At 48.8% G+C, this 16,116-nt stretch overlaps 3 protein-coding genes across 3 annotated transcripts in view; 1 reads left to right on the top strand and 2 right to left on the bottom strand.

Annotated features, from left to right (window-relative positions):
- LOC119098701 (macrophage mannose receptor 1) overlaps nt 1-789 on the top strand; it is a gene marked incomplete in the record, with an annotated part of 23,558 nt that extends 22,769 nt beyond the window's left edge. Inside the window, 2 exon segments of the mRNA XM_037221700.1 lie at nt 1-210; nt 570-789. Coding sequence (XP_037077595.1) covers nt 1-210; nt 570-660 — 301 coding nt within the window.
- Nucleotides 790-935: 146 nt separating this feature from the next.
- LOC119098702 (calmodulin-like protein 4) lies at nt 936-3,604 on the bottom strand. The gene is made up of 5 exons (XM_037221701.1): nt 3,518-3,604; nt 3,253-3,283; nt 2,798-2,929; nt 2,098-2,280; nt 936-1,553 (listed from the first exon to the last, which is right to left on the bottom strand). Exons 1-5 carry the CDS (start codon nt 3,518-3,520, stop codon nt 1,456-1,458), a joined length of 447 nt encoding a protein of 148 aa, XP_037077596.1. The 5' UTR covers nt 3,521-3,604; the 3' UTR covers nt 936-1,455.
- Nucleotides 3,605-5,196: 1,592 nt separating this feature from the next.
- Nucleotides 5,197-15,706, bottom strand: LOC119098629 (RING finger and CHY zinc finger domain-containing protein 1). Its single transcript, XM_037221599.1, has 8 exons — nt 15,584-15,706; nt 11,244-11,365; nt 10,602-10,763; nt 9,645-9,800; nt 8,662-8,844; nt 7,730-7,931; nt 7,286-7,337; nt 5,197-6,349 (listed from the first exon to the last, which is right to left on the bottom strand). Exons 2-7 carry the CDS (start codon nt 11,334-11,336, stop codon nt 7,288-7,290), a joined length of 846 nt encoding a protein of 281 aa, XP_037077494.1. The 5' UTR covers nt 11,337-11,365; nt 15,584-15,706; the 3' UTR covers nt 5,197-6,349; nt 7,286-7,287.
- Nucleotides 15,707-16,116: the final 410 nt, after the last annotated feature.

Below are 16,116 nucleotides of genomic sequence, written 5' to 3'. Positions count from 1 at the left end.
CGGCAGCAGTCTGGGCGTGTTCGGGATCGTCTGTCTGACGCTGCTGCTGCTGACGCTGCTGATCGGCGGCGGCGTCTGGCTGGTGCGCCGCCGCCGCAAGGTCGCATCGCGCCACCGCCGACTCTACTCCGGCGACCAGGCGGCGCACCATGATATAGAGAACCCCGTCTACGACCAGGACGGCGAGCTGCTCGCCGGCAGGGGCAGCAGGTAGGCGGCCCTGCTCACCTCTGGCCGGCCGACGATCGGTGCTGGGACGGTGGCACTCCCTCTCGGTGGGGGGTGGGGGAGGGGGGGGGGGGGGTTGCCGAGATGAAGCACTGGCCTAGGTACAGATGCGTCTTGTTGAATTGGCTGTAGTAGCTGACTGTGAGGTCATTGTATTCAGTCGTGACGTCACATAATCATATCCGGTCATGCTGTATTAACTGGCACGATGTTAGTGGTGAGCAGCTGTTGGGGACTAGCGAGGTCCAGGCCGTATGTCTGGCTGCATCCAAAAGCACAAGTCGGTACCTGCAGCATCCTTGCCGACGGTGCGTCACCCCTTGATCCCTTCTCTTCCGCAGCCTGGAGAGGTCGGGACAGGATGGCTTCGACGCGGCGGCCACCGCCCGCTGGCAAGCGTTCGACGAGCACCAGGAAGAGAACCACCTGTAGCGTCGGCCCTCTTGTCTGCACGCCTGCTGTCGTGCGAACGTAGAGCGCGCGGAGCCACCCCGCTGACCTGCACGCCGTGCTTTACTGTTCCCATTATGCCACGCGTATCTTTTACTCCCAGAAAGACACATGGCTTAGTAACGTACTTGGTTGTGACCATCGTGCTTTGCGGCAAGAATGGTCTTGATAGCTGACGTAGCCATGCATATTCTCATAAAGCGTCATGAGAAACAGCATACTTGCATCGCTTGCCATGGAAATAAAACAAAAGTGTATCAAAAATCGCAGCGTTCATTTCAAAGATAACCGCATGGTGGTCATGAAGTATGCCGGCGACAGTAATGAACGTCCCGAAGGCTACATCAATAAACAACTGTCGTTCTTTTCCACGCCAACCAAGCTTGTGTAGGTTTGCAGGTTTACAGTCGATTTACCACAAACATGGACTGGGAAAGCCATATCGTTCTAAGTTGTGTCTGATAAAGTAAAGGGGAGGGTAGCAATGCGACTTATAGTAATACGATTGTCGCCAACTTGATATTTCCAATTTTCAACAGAAGGCATTCACAAAGCACTAAGCCCCTCACATTACGGCGAGCTGACGGTAAGCCATTAGATTGCGGCGGGCTGACGAGCTCGGCGCGTATGACGAACAGGAGTTCTCCTGATGGCTCCCACCAAGCAGGGCCTGTTAGCGATACAGCGGCGTCCGCCGGGTTGTCCCAGACCACTCTCCCCTGCGCTCCCTCTTCATCCCCGGCCTGCGAGAGGCGGACTGGACGATGTCGGCGACGGTCAGTAGTCTGGCAGTGGGGAGCAAACGATCGTGAGGAAGTCCTCGTACTTGACGTTACCACTAGATGGCGTATTAGTCTCGCGGAAGATCTGTTCCACTGTAAAAGACAGTGACATGCGCGTTAAAGCCCAAGTAAAAATGGCTATCACCACATCGGGCCGGCAGAAACCCAATACGTTTTTGGCATCCCAGGGGCTCTTTGTTGGCATGCAGAGGGCGATAAATAGCCGTATCTGACATAAGAAAATACAAGCACGAAAACTGTGTAGCAAATCGATAGGTGCAAATCTGTAAGCAGTTGCCCTCCTGAAGCCTTTTTCACAGAGGTTGAACAAAGAAGGCGGAAAGGTCTTGGAGTAAGTAGAATGCTTTTGCCAGCTTGGTGTTTAAACCCCATTAAGTCATTGCTCAGAACAGGGTAATGACGTATGCGTGACAACCCAAAATTGCGATGATGTTTACATACTGTCCACGAAGATATCATTACACATCCACAGGTTCACATGTGAAGTCCAATTTGCATCCACGTTTGTCTCAACAAATAGCAAATATTACACCACATCTCCTCTGGTACACTGTGGCTGGTACATCGGCGGCCAACCGGGTGTCCAGCTCGCCACCGGTCAGTACAGCGTTCTTACACTCCTTGTGGCTGAGCCGGTCCCCCCAGTGCAACAGCAGGCGCCGCAGCTCCTTCACCGCGACGAAGCCCGTGCCGCGAGGATCCTGCTCCCGGAAGGCCTTCAGGATGTCGGCCGGGATCTTCTCCTTCTCCATGTGTTCATGCATGACCTCCAGAAATTCGACGAATGGCATATTGTTACCTGGAGGGCGCAGGCCGAACGGATTTAACCAACAAGGCTGCAACGTATTGTGTTATTGGCATAAGCGCAGCGAGCGTGCACCGATATCCACATTTGAGCGGAGTAAATATGTACTGAGTTTAGAGAATCCGCACTTGCAAATCAAACAGCGGCAACGCCAGTGACGTCAGAGAATCTGTATTACTGCATGCTGGTCAATGTAAAGCTGTCCCCGCACTCAACTAGATGTTACTAAGTTATGATTACCAAGTTATGATTACCAAGTTGAGTTTTACTCAGAAGCAGGGGCGCACCCCACGTTTTAATGGGAGAGATGGCGGAGCTCGGTGAGTACGCATCACATACATTCTTAAACTTTCTGTTGGGTACCATCCGTACTGAAAGTGAAAAACTCGGGCTTGGGGAGCATGCCCCGCGGCCACCGCCCTTGGCTTCGCTTCCGGTTTAGCAAATTCACATCAGGTTCATCAAGTGATGCTGCTGCAGGACATGAACACATGATTTTTCGTTGTTGTACCGCTTTTGTTGAGGTAGCGCCGTAGCTCGCTGGTCGTCGGAGAAAGACGGAGGGATCTCATGATGGAGGCCAGTTCATTCACGGTCGTCACGCGATCTTTGCTGCCGTACAAGTTGAAGCACTCGCGAAACTCTGGAATACGTAAATTTTCCCTGACGTAATTATAAAATTCCATCAATTTCGGACGCCAGTGTCAAAGCATCATGCAATCTCGTCACTCATCATGTAGAAATCTACATATGGAAAACAAAGACCGAAATATCTGAAGTTTGTTGGTGTTCAGAATATGGAAGGTGCATTGCGGCTTACGGCATGAAAGCCCTTTGCAGTGGTGACCAGTAAGACCACAATGAAGCATATGAATTTCAAGTTCACGTAAAAAAGGAAGCTGTCACAAGTTACGCTAAAATGGAGGTTTTCTCTGGTTACGCCAAAGCCTGTCATTTTGCTCTCACCATCGATGTCTTCCTCCTTGAAGAATCGCGCCTGGAAGCAAAGGACGGTGAAAAGAAACTGATACAAAATTATCGAATTAATCAGAAGCTAAAGCAACCAGCTTGTTGCTTGTTGCGTTGTCAACCAGCACAAAGCAAGCGTTTGCTTTCGTCCCTCTCTCGCCTCGGCTGCTGCGCCAGCTAACCAGCAACCAAGCCAGTCGCCAGCGTTTTAGCCGTCTGTGTGATGTCGAGTGCGCATGCTGCGCCCATCTGCCGCACTCACCATTTCTGCTGCGGCAGTCGGCGGGGAGCCTATCTCACTCAACGTCAGGCGCTTCTAAGCACGGAGCGACTACGGCCTGTCGCTGCCACCGGGCACCGGCCGGCCGGCGCAATCTTATCGGCCGCCAGGCGCGGATCAGCGCATCGCGTCAGCAGGGGCACGGCGCGCGCGTGCCCCAGCCGTGCACCCGTCCGCAGCAGACGTCACAGTCCGGGTCTGGTGACCGGACGGCGGCCGGCCGTGCGCCGCCCGCGGGCATGGTGTAATAACAGACGCTGCGTTGACGTTGAACGTTTTTGCGCGGTGAATTCGATTCCGTTAGACCGGATGGCCTGGTGCCGCCGAGTCTCCGGGGACGGCGCGGTGGATGCGGTGATCAAGAGACGGTTGGTGTGCGTGGACGACGCCAGCTGACGCAATACACGGAATACCGGTAAAATTACGCAGATGACCAAGCGCTCATCTGGGCGGTATATATATATATATATATATATATATATATATATATATATATATATATATATGTGTGTGTGTGTGTGTGTGTGTGTGTGTGTGTGTGTGTGTGTGTGTGTGTGTGTTGACCAGCGCTTTCAAGCCGAAAAACGAATTCCACAACAGCTGTGAACTGAAATCATTCAGCGTCCAGCATCTCATGCAATGTTCATAAGATATGCGCCAGTCACATTGCTTTCTGAACTGACCGTTCATGATACAGCCGCATATGGTCCGGCCTGCGAATGTTTACTGCGGCCTGCGACATTTACTCAATGATCGCCAGTGATACGCTCTTTGTTGTTCCTCGTTGCCACCATGCCAGCAGTGGTCAGAACGCGGCAATCCACCGAAAGCGAGGATAATTTCCACGAGACTTTGGGCCACACGGCGAACTCAAGCAAGGCTGCTGACGCGCCAACCCCTCGCACGGGTCAGCGCCATCACCGGTGACGAACCACAGCTTCGCGACAGACCACCAGGTGGCAGCCCAATGTACGTAAAGCGTTCTAATATACAGACGAGGATGAATGCAACCCGGAAGGCAAAGGAAACAAATGTGTGTTGGGTTAGCTCAGAAGATGCCATCAGCTTGCAACCACGTGATGCATTCAGCTGCGTCCTGAGTGCACCATTCAGGCCATTGACCATGATGATGCCTGGCCAAATGTAGCCGGTGTGTCCCTCGATTCCATTTTGATGGTCATCAATGGACGTCAAAATACATGCCACGAGCATTCCTGTTTGTTAGCCCGAAAATGACAAACAGGGCACTTAGACCAAATGTACCGACCCAGGAAGCTCCATGATAGTAATTTTACTTGATATGACTATAGGACTATCTGAATTAACTTTAAGCCAGGGAGCTGTTTTGACTGTGCTTTAAGTCTCTACTTCAGGGATCAGATTCCTCAGAAGAGAAACATGGATCATGCTAAGCCCAGGACACACTTGGAACTTATGACGAAAGACCCTTTGGGATACGGGATGCATTTGAACTTCTGCTGGTCTTCCACGATCCTAGAGCTTTCCTGAACTTCGACAAAGAATCGTGTGGAATATTGGATGCTCCTGAAATTTAGTATAAAAATCCGCTTACAATCCAGGATTTTTCAACATGTTATAGAATGCTCATTCAGTCTGGTTCCTTCCTTGGAATCCAGGCACCTCTGCTTTCAACGAATGCATTTTCGATCAGGGAAGATGTATTAAAAGCAGTATATGAAAAACAAAGACCACGTTATGGATAAACGTGTGTTGCGAATAAAACATCGTGACCAGCGTATTGCCTCACAAAACGAAAATACAGCTTACACCACTTTCATGACTAACATCGCGTCTGTGTATGGCAGAGAAACGTGTCGAATGTATTGTGGACCTTGTTGTAAGCCACTAGATGAATAATTTATATACTGGTCCCGAATAGGTTTGGTGAGGCTACCACTGGTATGTGTTACATGCTTGATAATGCTTGGCGACGCCGACCATAACTGGTAGCTAGAATGCAGACACTGCCACAGACCATAACGTACCTAGCTGAGCCATAAGGTACCTATCATACGGTACTCAACCATAAGGTACATAAGAGCATAAGAACAAGATAGAGATAAGAACCATAAGGTACCAGACCATAAGGTACCTGGCCTAGCTCCACACCTGAACGGGCGGTGAAATCCCCCTCCCCATCCACGCAACCCGAGAAGCAAAGCACCTAAATGGATGCCGTGATGACCCATTAGCAGAGCAAAACCCCACTAAGCCACAGAGTAACGAGCGGGTCCAGTTCCGGTGTACCTGGCGCTGGTCAGACCCACTCACTCCCATCCCCCTCCCCCGTCACCTTCCCTGATCGCAACGCACAGCTTTGGCCAGCTGCCGGAGCTGATCGGCGGCGACGAGCGGGACGCCGTGTCAGGTGACCCACCAAACCGAACTGACCCCGCGCATGAACGAGACCACGAAGTGCAATGCTAGTTGCATGCTCGTTACTTCGGAAACGAGCGAAACGTACGAGTGGCGTTCGGTTCGGGGTCGTCACATCCTTCCATATCGACAATCACACGGCATATATCCACTGCGACGCTCCACAGATCTCGCAACTAAACACCTACAAAAATTATGAAGTTTCCCAGCAGCGATGCTCGCCACAGATCCGCCTGTCCTCGGCGTCATCTGACACAGCACACCGCCGTCCCCCATATCCAGGCACATATCACATCTGCGGTACGTCGTCACACGGGGGTGCGCCCGCCGGCCGGGGGGCGCAGACGCGTCCCGTCTTCCCCACGCGCGCCGTGTGCTCCATCAGGACGGCACGCCATCAGCCCGGCCAGCAGTCACCTGGAACGGCCGGACACGGCGCTGGTCACAGCGCCTGTGATGAGGTGAGCACGCAGAGGAGAGACTGGCGGTGGGGTGGGCGTCCTCCGGGCTGGTCAGCGTTGCCGCGGAGGATCGCGGCCAATCGCAGCAACTAAATAAGATAACTGGCTGATTTGTGACAAGCGGCCGGAAGCTCGATACGCCTTTTTCGTTACCTACTTACATGGTTAAAAGCACATCTCCTGTCAGCTTAGTGGTCCTTTTTGTCCTAGTCAAAACACCGCTTCAGAGCTGCGGCAGGCTGCAAGGGCGTCGTCAGATTTGCGAGCTAAAACAATATTTAACTTGCGTCATCCAATTCCCATTGCACATGTTGATCAGGTAATAGAAAGACCAACGGGATATGAGGGATATAAAATCGGTCCGAGTTTACGAAAGGAAAATAAACGTTCTGGCAGGATAAGGCAGGAAACTGTATGAGCGGCTACCCGGCTTTTTCAAAGCGAAAGCCCGTGACAGCGGCACATGAACGCGATATGGTTCATGCCGCTGTGCGGGTGAACCATGTGGCGTTGTTCCGCCGCGATCGATACGCATGGCTCCCCAGGGCACTCAGCCGGCCGTGAGCCCCCCGGCACCGAAGTCGCCGGCGCTGACAGAGATCTGCACTACATTTTCTCTGCTGGTCTCATATGCCAAACGCCAGTGCCAGCAGTGCGGTAAGATCAGTACAGGGCAAAGGAGCGTATTCATGTAGTCGCCCATGGCGAACGTGTCCTCTTAGCAACATTTTGGCATGCATTTTTAAGTGCGCGAACGCTTGTTGACGATTACAAATTCGAGACACACGTACAGTTTAGCGGATCGAGAGGACGCCATGCTGCCTTACGTCATGTAAGAAATCTCGCGGGCCTGCGCTGCGCTAATTTGGGTTATCAGTGAACGAGCCCTTACCCTCACAATGCGCCAATCAAGTTCTGCACGTGGTCGAGGATACCGAAGAATCCTAAAAACAGACAACACGAGGTGAATATAGACGATGGGAATTTAGCGCTGCGAACATGCGACTTACTTTCATTTGGCATTACTTTCTGGTGGCATTGCCTTCATGCCTTCATTTAGCCAGTTGTCACCACACATTAACAATGCTGTTTCGTTTCTTCAAAACATACAGCTTAACCATCCATCTCAAACAGACATTTACATCGGAGTAGAGCTAAATGCCCGACGCGACAAATTTTACGACGCGGAAACTGGACGTGTTGCAGCAGATAAAAAAATGCAACACAGGCCGCACACTCCCCTCCCTCAGACTGAGGACCGTGGAGTGGAAACACCTATTGACGGGGGCCCACATTCCCTCCAGTTCAATGTGTCGACGCTGAAGACCCAACTGACCCGAGGTCCGGGGCCGCCGTGTCACAGGGCCGGGCTCCCGCACGGTGTTGTACGAGCCGCAGTCAGTGCACTTCAAGCCGATGTGATGGAAGAGGGTCTCGCCGCGTCGGTGACAATCCCTGCAGAGCACGTCGACGAAGCAGTGGCGCAGTTCGGGCGGCATGGCGCAGCGTTTGATTTGCTTGTCCATCCTCCGCCAGATCTGCGGGGCGGCGCCACCGTCAGGGTCGGGCCACTCCGTGCGGCCGCGCGGCACCAGGCGGCCCATTGCGGCTGCAAATGCGGCAACACGCCCCGACAAAATGCCGCGGAGTTGCACGCTCACGGCGAGTGATCAGCACACCTGTCTACGCCCCTATATCCATGGAGCAAGTGTAATTGTAGAGCAAAGGAAACAACAGATCACCAGGGTCGCGCAAAACATAGTTAATTTTCGAAACGATGAACGCTGCTAAAGCAGCAGCGTTCTTTGCGCAACGCGCCGGCCGCATAAGCGATGCGGAATTAACACAACGAGCAAATCACGGTCAGTATGCTAACGACGAGCTACACAAGCCGGAAAGCAATCGTCAGTAGCGAGCTTGGATCACGCCGCTGCTGCTGCCATGACACGGCTCCTGGCACCGCTCGCTCTCCTTCTCTCCCACCACCACTTCCCTGCGTGTGGCAACCGCAACACTCGCTCTGCACCTCCGGTCCCGCGCCAGCGTCACAGCGACGCCCGCGCTGACTGGAGCGCCAGCTTCACCCAACCGGCCGGAGCCACAACACTCGCTCTGCACCTCCGATCCCGCGCCAGCGTCACAGCGACGCCCGCGCTGACTGGAGCGCCAGCTTCCCCAGGCGGCAGGGCACTCCGCTCTCATCCACGAAGCGCCCCAGGCATGCTGCTGCCCGCCGGCTGCACATGGCGCGTCGCTCACGTCACGTACCAGGTCCATGTTGCAGACGGAGGCGTTGCATTTCGGGCACGTGGAGATGCCGTGAGCCAGCAGATCCTCTTGACAGGGCGTGTGCAGCATGTGGCCGCAGGGCAGCGAGCGGGAGCCAGACCGCGAGGAGTGGATATCCTCCAGGCAGACGCCGCAGTCCATGTGTCCGCCTTTCTCCAGACACTGCGCACGGATATGGGACGACAGCGTCAGACGCCGTACGACAAACGCTACAACAGTCGAGCCGTCGGCACCAGGCGGGCGCGCGTGCGGCATCTCCCGGTAGCACACGGCGCTACACGAGCCTGTGTTTTCCAGCAAGCATTGGCTAGCTATCGGTCACTGCCATACGTATTGGTGCATTTGCATACCGCATATTTTTTCAATGAGTTATGACGGGATGAAGTTGCTTTGCTTTTTGTGTGATTTCATTGATTCAATAATAATCATAAAAAGAACGAACCTACCATCCATAATACCGACCATGTCCAGCACAAAACTGCATGCATGGATCCGTAACCAGCAGCACCGAAAAAGCTGACACACTCGGTTTCAGTAGTAAATGAGCTATCACATGACGTAGCAATTGTTTCAAGTCCACTGCGTCAGTCAGAAGCCCTAAACCGGCAGTATCGGCAAAACGCATTGCTGAGATACTTCGCCCACTAAATTTGCCAAACACGTGATGTTATGGATTTGGCAGGAGTATTTGTTACAGCCAAAATGTCAGTACCTAAAACCGTTCGGTCGATATTTCGAAACAAAGACGAGCGGGGTTCTGGGGCCCTTCCTCGTCGGGCAAAGGATGTGCTGTAAACAAGGAAAAAATGCTGACAGCAGATGTGTGCTTTACTTATTTACTTAACAAAAAATCAACAATGGCACCAGCCATAACTCTCGCCACCCGGAAAACCAACATCCACCGCGCATTTACTGTCAGCTTACTTGCACTTAGACTTGAGAAGCATAGCTTAATACCGTACCTTGTGACTGTTTTCCAAGGACTTTGGCACGCAGAGGTCACACCTGTCACAGTGAAAATAATTGTCCCGTCCGCCACATCTGCATATCCCGCAGTCGTTGCAATGATACTGTTGTTTCTCTGTATCATCATAAAGACGACACTCGCTGCAGTAGTACTGAAATCGAAGATTACACGCTTCATGAGATGCGAATGTGAGATGAAAATGGAACATCGCGCGAACACACACACGCCCACGCCCACACGCCATCGGCGTACTTCACTCGCTGGAGTGCCGGACGCGCCGACCGATGCGTGGCACACGTGGCACACATCAGGGCTCTCGAGATGTCCCGTTCGACGTCAGCTTTCGGGCGATCGGTGGCACAATCGATAGATCGGCAAGTCGTGGGCATCGCCACACGCCTAAAGCCCCTTACCCCTTCCCATTGCCCTTAACTGGCAATGACGCAATCAACACGGAGTCTTATCACTGATTAGCCAGACAGTCCAGAAGACAATTTCGCAAAGACCTCGATCTTCTTACAACAGTAAGGCAACATAACCTCTGAAATCTCCATTCTTGGGATCCAGATCGCAAATTTAGAATTATTACAAATACAATACAACGCAGAGACACTTCATGGTGGTGCTTATGGTTACAAAGGATAACAAATGCGACTTCAGGACGTTCTTGTTTCGTTATCCATTGCTAATGGTACAATTTTATTGGATCAATAGTTACTGGCATACCAAAGGTTAGCTGCTATCTTTATAATATTAACTGCAAATCAATGTCTTGATTTTCAGTAGCCAAATGCTTCTGATCAATGAAAGGCACAAACTGAATTATGCAGACAATCAATCAAAATGCACAAAAATAACATATGCATGGCAATAAATGTGTCTGACCATCAGCATCAGCACAATATCATATCAGTCAATTACTGATCAGTGGCTTGTTCTTTCTTAGACTTACCTTGCCAAATACTGTTTTACATTGGGCACAAGAGTTGGAGACCGGCTGGCGGTGGTCGCACGAGGCACACACCACTTCCTCCACCATATGACGTTTCATTTGATGATCTTCATTCTCGTCATGGCAGAGGCGACATACGTAAACTTTGTCGCAGCATGGGGCCTGGCATAGATAGGGAGAGGATTACACAACATGACAGAAGTCGCTGTGAAGCTTTCACAAGCACAGCCACTGTTGTTGTCATCAGTATGCCTTTACTCTGGTGCAGCGTGTAAACTTGTGAAAGCTTCTTCCCAGAGGAATTGAGTCAAGGCATTTTTGACTGCCCCACATACTGATACCTCTGTAATATAAATGCCTGGATATTGGCATATATGGCATGGGATATGTCATGTCAGGTCAAATGAGTGAAGAGCATTGCCTACTTTGGCCTGTCACATATAATATAATAGAACACAGTGCAATAGCCCAATCAAATAAGTACCAGCTATATAAAAAGCTATAAAAACCATGGCAGTGGAACAGAGTAGAAGAGTATCTGAAAGATACCATCATCCACAGGCTGTCAGCCTAAAAGGCTGGGTTTTGTGAGTTGTGCATTGTGTTGCCTTGCATCAAATTCAATGTGCAATACAATCTTACCACTAATCTTGCTTTCCTTTGATAATGCTTGCAGCCCTTCCACTTTGTTGCATCATGTACATTTGATGAATTTTTGACATTCAATTCCTTCATTTGGAAGCTGACTTGACCAGTTTTGAACTCTGGAAAAGAAGTAGAATACTTACAGATTTAGCATCTTTACAGGTTTACAGACTTCAGCTGATCTGGTAGGAATTTGGATCTTCATCAGAGCAATGTTCAGGAGCAGCATCATGCCTTCTATTCAGTAACATAGCATTTATGATGGATCTAGTTGCATTTCTGCCATGAACTTGACACAGGAATCATCAAAATGTATATATATATATATATATATATATATATATATATATATATATATATCTCTCTCTCTCTTCTCTCTCTCTCCCTCTCCCTCTCCTTCTCCTCTCCCTCTCCCTCTCCCTCTCCCTCTCCCTCTCCCCTCCCCCTCCCCTCCCCTCCCCCCTCCCCTCTCCTCTCCCTCTCCCTCTCCCTCTCCCTCTCCCTCTCCCTCTCCTCTCCCTCTCCTCTCCCTTCCCTCTCTCTCTCTCCCTCTCTCTCTCTCTCCTCTCTCCTCTTCTCTCTCTCTCTCTCTCTCTCTCTCTCTCTCTCTCTCTCTCTCTCTTCTCTCTCTCTCTCTCTCTCTCTCTCTTCCAGTGATTGTGTATAAAAATTCACACACCCGCGAAACAATCTCCCACTTTTCCGCGCCGTAACTGATGCACTGACTTTGTTCTGGGCACTTCTTTTGTTATGTGTCATCTTCTCAGGACATTCTCTAACCAGCTGCCCATTTTTATTGCACCAAAAGTAAAAACCCAGTGCTGCCTGACAGCTTCCTTTCTGTTCCTCTTTCCATGACAATGTTGGCCCTTGTGCTTAGCTCATGGACAACTGTGTCAGATGCTTATTTTGTTCCATGAATACCAGCATTTACTTCATCCCTGTCAACAGCCTTCATTTGTTGTATCAATGCTGGATTAAGGACATGCTCCAGCTGGCAAGCTTGATGCACCACTTCATGGAAGCTCTCAGCTGTCTTCCCTCCAACCAACCTACAATTTCTACCTCAATCCTCCAACCTCAATATAATGTGTTTTGTTGCAATTGTTTCATAACAAGTGCCAAGGTAATTCAATAGGAATAACCACAGCCACATATACTGGCATATTGGCATGTGGCAACAGCACACCTTGCAGGCATTAATATTACATTTGTTTTATTGACTTTCTTTTGCAAATAGATACATGCCAAGGTAGTGATTTTGATTGACCTTTCACCTTATGTTATTTTTGGCACCAAATAAAGGTCAACATCATAGGCATCAATTCAACACTCTTTATGCAGTATTTTGTGGAAAACTGAGATCATTTCAAAGCCCCTTGTTTAATGTCACCTTGAATTCTGGCAGGAGTGTTTCATTCGTGGCTGGGACATAAACAGGCTGTGCAGGCATGAAGATCACAAAAATATGTTTAAATTCATTGGCAAAGAAATGCCCAGGTAACATTCCATGCTTACTATCACATCAGTTTTGTTGTATCTTTAATATAAACAAAACAACGCCAGGATCCCTTGTTTACATTTGTGCCATATACAGAGCAATGCCAGGATACCCCCCCCCCCCCCCTGCATGGCTATGACCACCACCCTTAATAATCATGATTGGGCCTTTGCATCTAAAAACACACCACTGCACCTTAATGTATACATAAACATGGTGCAACTGATTGCTACCAAAAGCTTTTCTTGCATTACCTTTCCAAAATGTGAGATAGCCCACATTTAGAGCAAGGAACAGTCTTTAAAACCTGTAAAGAACAAATATGATGACAAAAAAGAATCATTGCAAGTTTGGGAACAACATGATGATATTCACCTGTCGGCATAATCTGATTGAAAGTGGAACTTGACTTTGCACTCAAATATGCACAAAGCTGCAGCTTGGTGGATGCATAAGCATTGTGCAACTGATTTCCGACAAAAGCTTTTCTTGCACCATCTTCCCAGAAGGAAAGATAACCCACACTTAGTGAGAAACAGGCATTATTTTTTAAAATTTCTTGATTCTAACACTTTTTACTCCTATTCTCAAAGGCTTGCTAAACAAATAATACTGAAAAAGCTCCCAGTTTTTCACATTCATGTCTTAAATTTTCTGCTGGTGTGTTTAACATTTGTACATACTGTAGTTTTGATCATTTTGATCATATATCTAATAACTTACGGTCCATCGCACACTGACCAGAAAGGCATGTACCCTCTTACCTTATTATGGCACTTCTTGCACCTCCTTTATCATTTTCAAGTTGTGACACTTGAATTGCTATTCCAAGTGGATGACACATGCAAAGAGCTGACAATGTCAGCTGAGCTAAAACACTTCCAGCAATCCTAAGGAAATGGACCAAGCCCTGGAAACGGAATACTGGAGCAAAGCCCGCATTTTCATCAAAGTACATATGTTTATTGGGCACTGCACTTCATACAAGAGTCTGGATAATGTGCATCATACTTATTAGAAATAGACACATGGTGCTGCTGTCTGTTGATCTATGACACTTTTGTTCAAAGTAGCACCATTTTTAAGTAGTGCACCTCTTGTATAATTCCATTCGAGACCTCAAAACCGCTCTGACATCCAAAGACATACTCTACCGAACTACTATGCCAGCAGCAATCCTAAGGGAATGAACCAAGCCCCGCAAACCGAACACCGAAGCAAAGGCAACGTCTTCGGTACCGTCCACGGACGTTTATATTGGCATGGAGCACCTCAAACACGAGCCCTCATAATGCAATTCACACTCACTAAAAAAAACACATTGTGCTGACAATGTTGATTGAGCTACAACACCTCCGCTGAATGAATAAGACTCATGCACTGCCAAGAAATGTTGCCATAATGTCGTGCAGACAGACGTTAGTAGCAACCTCTTAAAGAAGTTTACCTCTTGAATTATTCCAGTTGGTAAGACCTGAAAACCTGCTCTGGCATCCAAATACAATCTCTCCCCAGATAAGTGCTTCTTATAAATGTACATGTATCCACCAAAAATGTTGACTTTGCTTCAGTCTTTGGTTTCCGAGGCTTGCCTCATTTCCTTAGGAGTGCTGTTGGCATATTATCTTGATAAGGTACGTCTTTAGATGTCAGAGCAGTTTTCAGGTCTCACCAATTGGAATTATACAAGAGGTGCACTACTTTAAGAGGGTGCTGCTACAGTCTGTCCCCACAACATGATGGCAACATCTCATGGCAATGCATGGGTCATGTTCATTGAACCCAAGTGTTGTAGCTCAACCAACATTGCCGGCTCTTTGCATGCGCTGTTCATTTGGAAATATCAATTCAAGTTTCACTAACTTGAAATAATATAGGAGGTGCAAGAAGTGCAATAGGAAAGAGGGACATGTGCATTCCTGGTCGGTGTGCAACAGACAGTTATCAGATAGATGATCAAAACAATGAAAATCGTGGCATGTACAACCTGAATATGCACCTAGAGAAAATCTGAGACATGAATGTCAAAAACTGGGCTGTTTTTCTTGGACACTGGTATGGCCCTGATTATTTAATCCTTTTATCATTATGTATATTATTAATCCTCTGCAGTCTGTCATGAATCAAATTGCTTGTTTCTTGCTGGATTTATAATGTTGCATGGCCATTTTATGAAAATAATGGGCAATTTTTTATACCAGCACTGCAAGCAGCCATGACTAAAACCACAGGATCAACAATGATAATTGTCCCCCCATTATTGTTGGTGCTAGAGGTCATCTGGATCACATGATTTCAAAGTTGGGTAATTCTGCTAACATGAGCTGATTGTTGCATGCTTCACATAGAATGCTCACAGTGGATATTTATGTTCTAAAAAGGTGAACTACTTGAAGAATATCACTTCTGATCACTCCTATGACCATGATGTGATTGTGAGATTATTGTGTATTATACTCATGGTGAAAAATGTATTTGAACCTGATAATGTGACCAAAGTGTTATGTGCCTCCCCCTTCACCGCACCACTGCCCCAACTTATCAAATTATGAGTGGAAGTGTCTCCCACAAGTATTCATGCTTTAGGTTTATCTTCTCTGTGTTTTTTACTTTAAGATCCAGATGCTAGAAACTCCTCTCCCCCTCCCCTCCTAACCCAGTTCGGTGAACAAGGAAATCCATGGAAATTCATTCTCAAAAACAACGGCACCCACCGCGCACGGCGCGGAGGAATAACCTGGCACCGAGCTACCACAGCTAGGACTCCGAATACAGAAAGGAAGCATTAAACCTTCGGTATATCACACATCCACAGAACAAAGCCCTTCGTACAAACCTATAACGACGATCAGGACCGCCCACAGCCGTTTCCAAGATAATGCGTGACGCCTGCCCCGACCAAGGCCCCACAACAGACTGCCTCAACGACTAACTTGCGCCAGAAGACCTTGAACGACGACGACGAATGACGCAGAACTTTGATCGCAATGATATATCCGGCAGGGACTACAGGAAGGGAACGGCAGACAGAATCAGTTGACAACACCATGCTCCGAGCCTATGAGACTGATCGACACAAAGCCTTTACCGTCCGATGCTATTTTATCAATAATATCATGCAATTGAGGGATGTTGGCGTTGGAGCAGCTCAATCAAAGCCAGAATTCCGAAAACCGGAAAATTTGTTTGCAGGCAATCCCCTGCTCCCAGCCTATGACATCACTACAAAACGTTAAGCAATCGATGTGCCATAGTCCATATCCTCTTTTTTCCCAAACACGGTGACTTTGGGTGACCAAACACGGTGGCTCGTGTGACGTGGGTGACTTGGGTGACTAAAAACGGTGACTAAAAGCACTTGACTTTAAC

The sequence above is a fragment of the Pollicipes pollicipes genome, unplaced genomic scaffold (assembly GCF_011947565.3).
Source record: "Pollicipes pollicipes isolate AB1234 unplaced genomic scaffold, Ppol_2.1 Scaffold_4740;HRSCAF=5597_pilon_pilon_pilon, whole genome shotgun sequence".
NCBI classification, from domain to species: Eukaryota; Metazoa; Arthropoda; class Thecostraca; order Pollicipedomorpha; family Pollicipedidae; genus Pollicipes; species Pollicipes pollicipes.
This window is presented reverse-complemented; position numbering and strand designations above follow the sequence as displayed.

Coding starts and splice junctions, on each gene's coding strand:
- LOC119098702 (XM_037221701.1), bottom strand. Junction 2,930..3,252: donor CAAGGAGGAAGACATCGATG/GTGAGAGCAAAA, acceptor TACGTATTCCAG/AGTTTCGCGAGTGCTTCAAC. Junction 1,554..2,097: donor CCGGCTCAGCCACAAGGAGT/GTAAGAACGCTG, acceptor TGTCTTTTACAG/TGGAACAGATCTTCCGCGAG.
- LOC119098629 (XM_037221599.1), bottom strand. CDS start 11,336: ATGAAGGAATTGAATGTCAAAAATTCATCAAATGTACATGATGCAACA. Junction 8,845..9,644: donor CCTTGGAAAACAGTCACAAG/GTACGGTATTAA, acceptor ATCCGTGCGCAG/TGTCTGGAGAAAGGCGGACA. Junction 7,338..7,729: donor ACGGCGGCCCCGGACCTCGG/GTCAGTTGGGTC, acceptor GTCTGTTTTTAG/GATTCTTCGGTATCCTCGAC.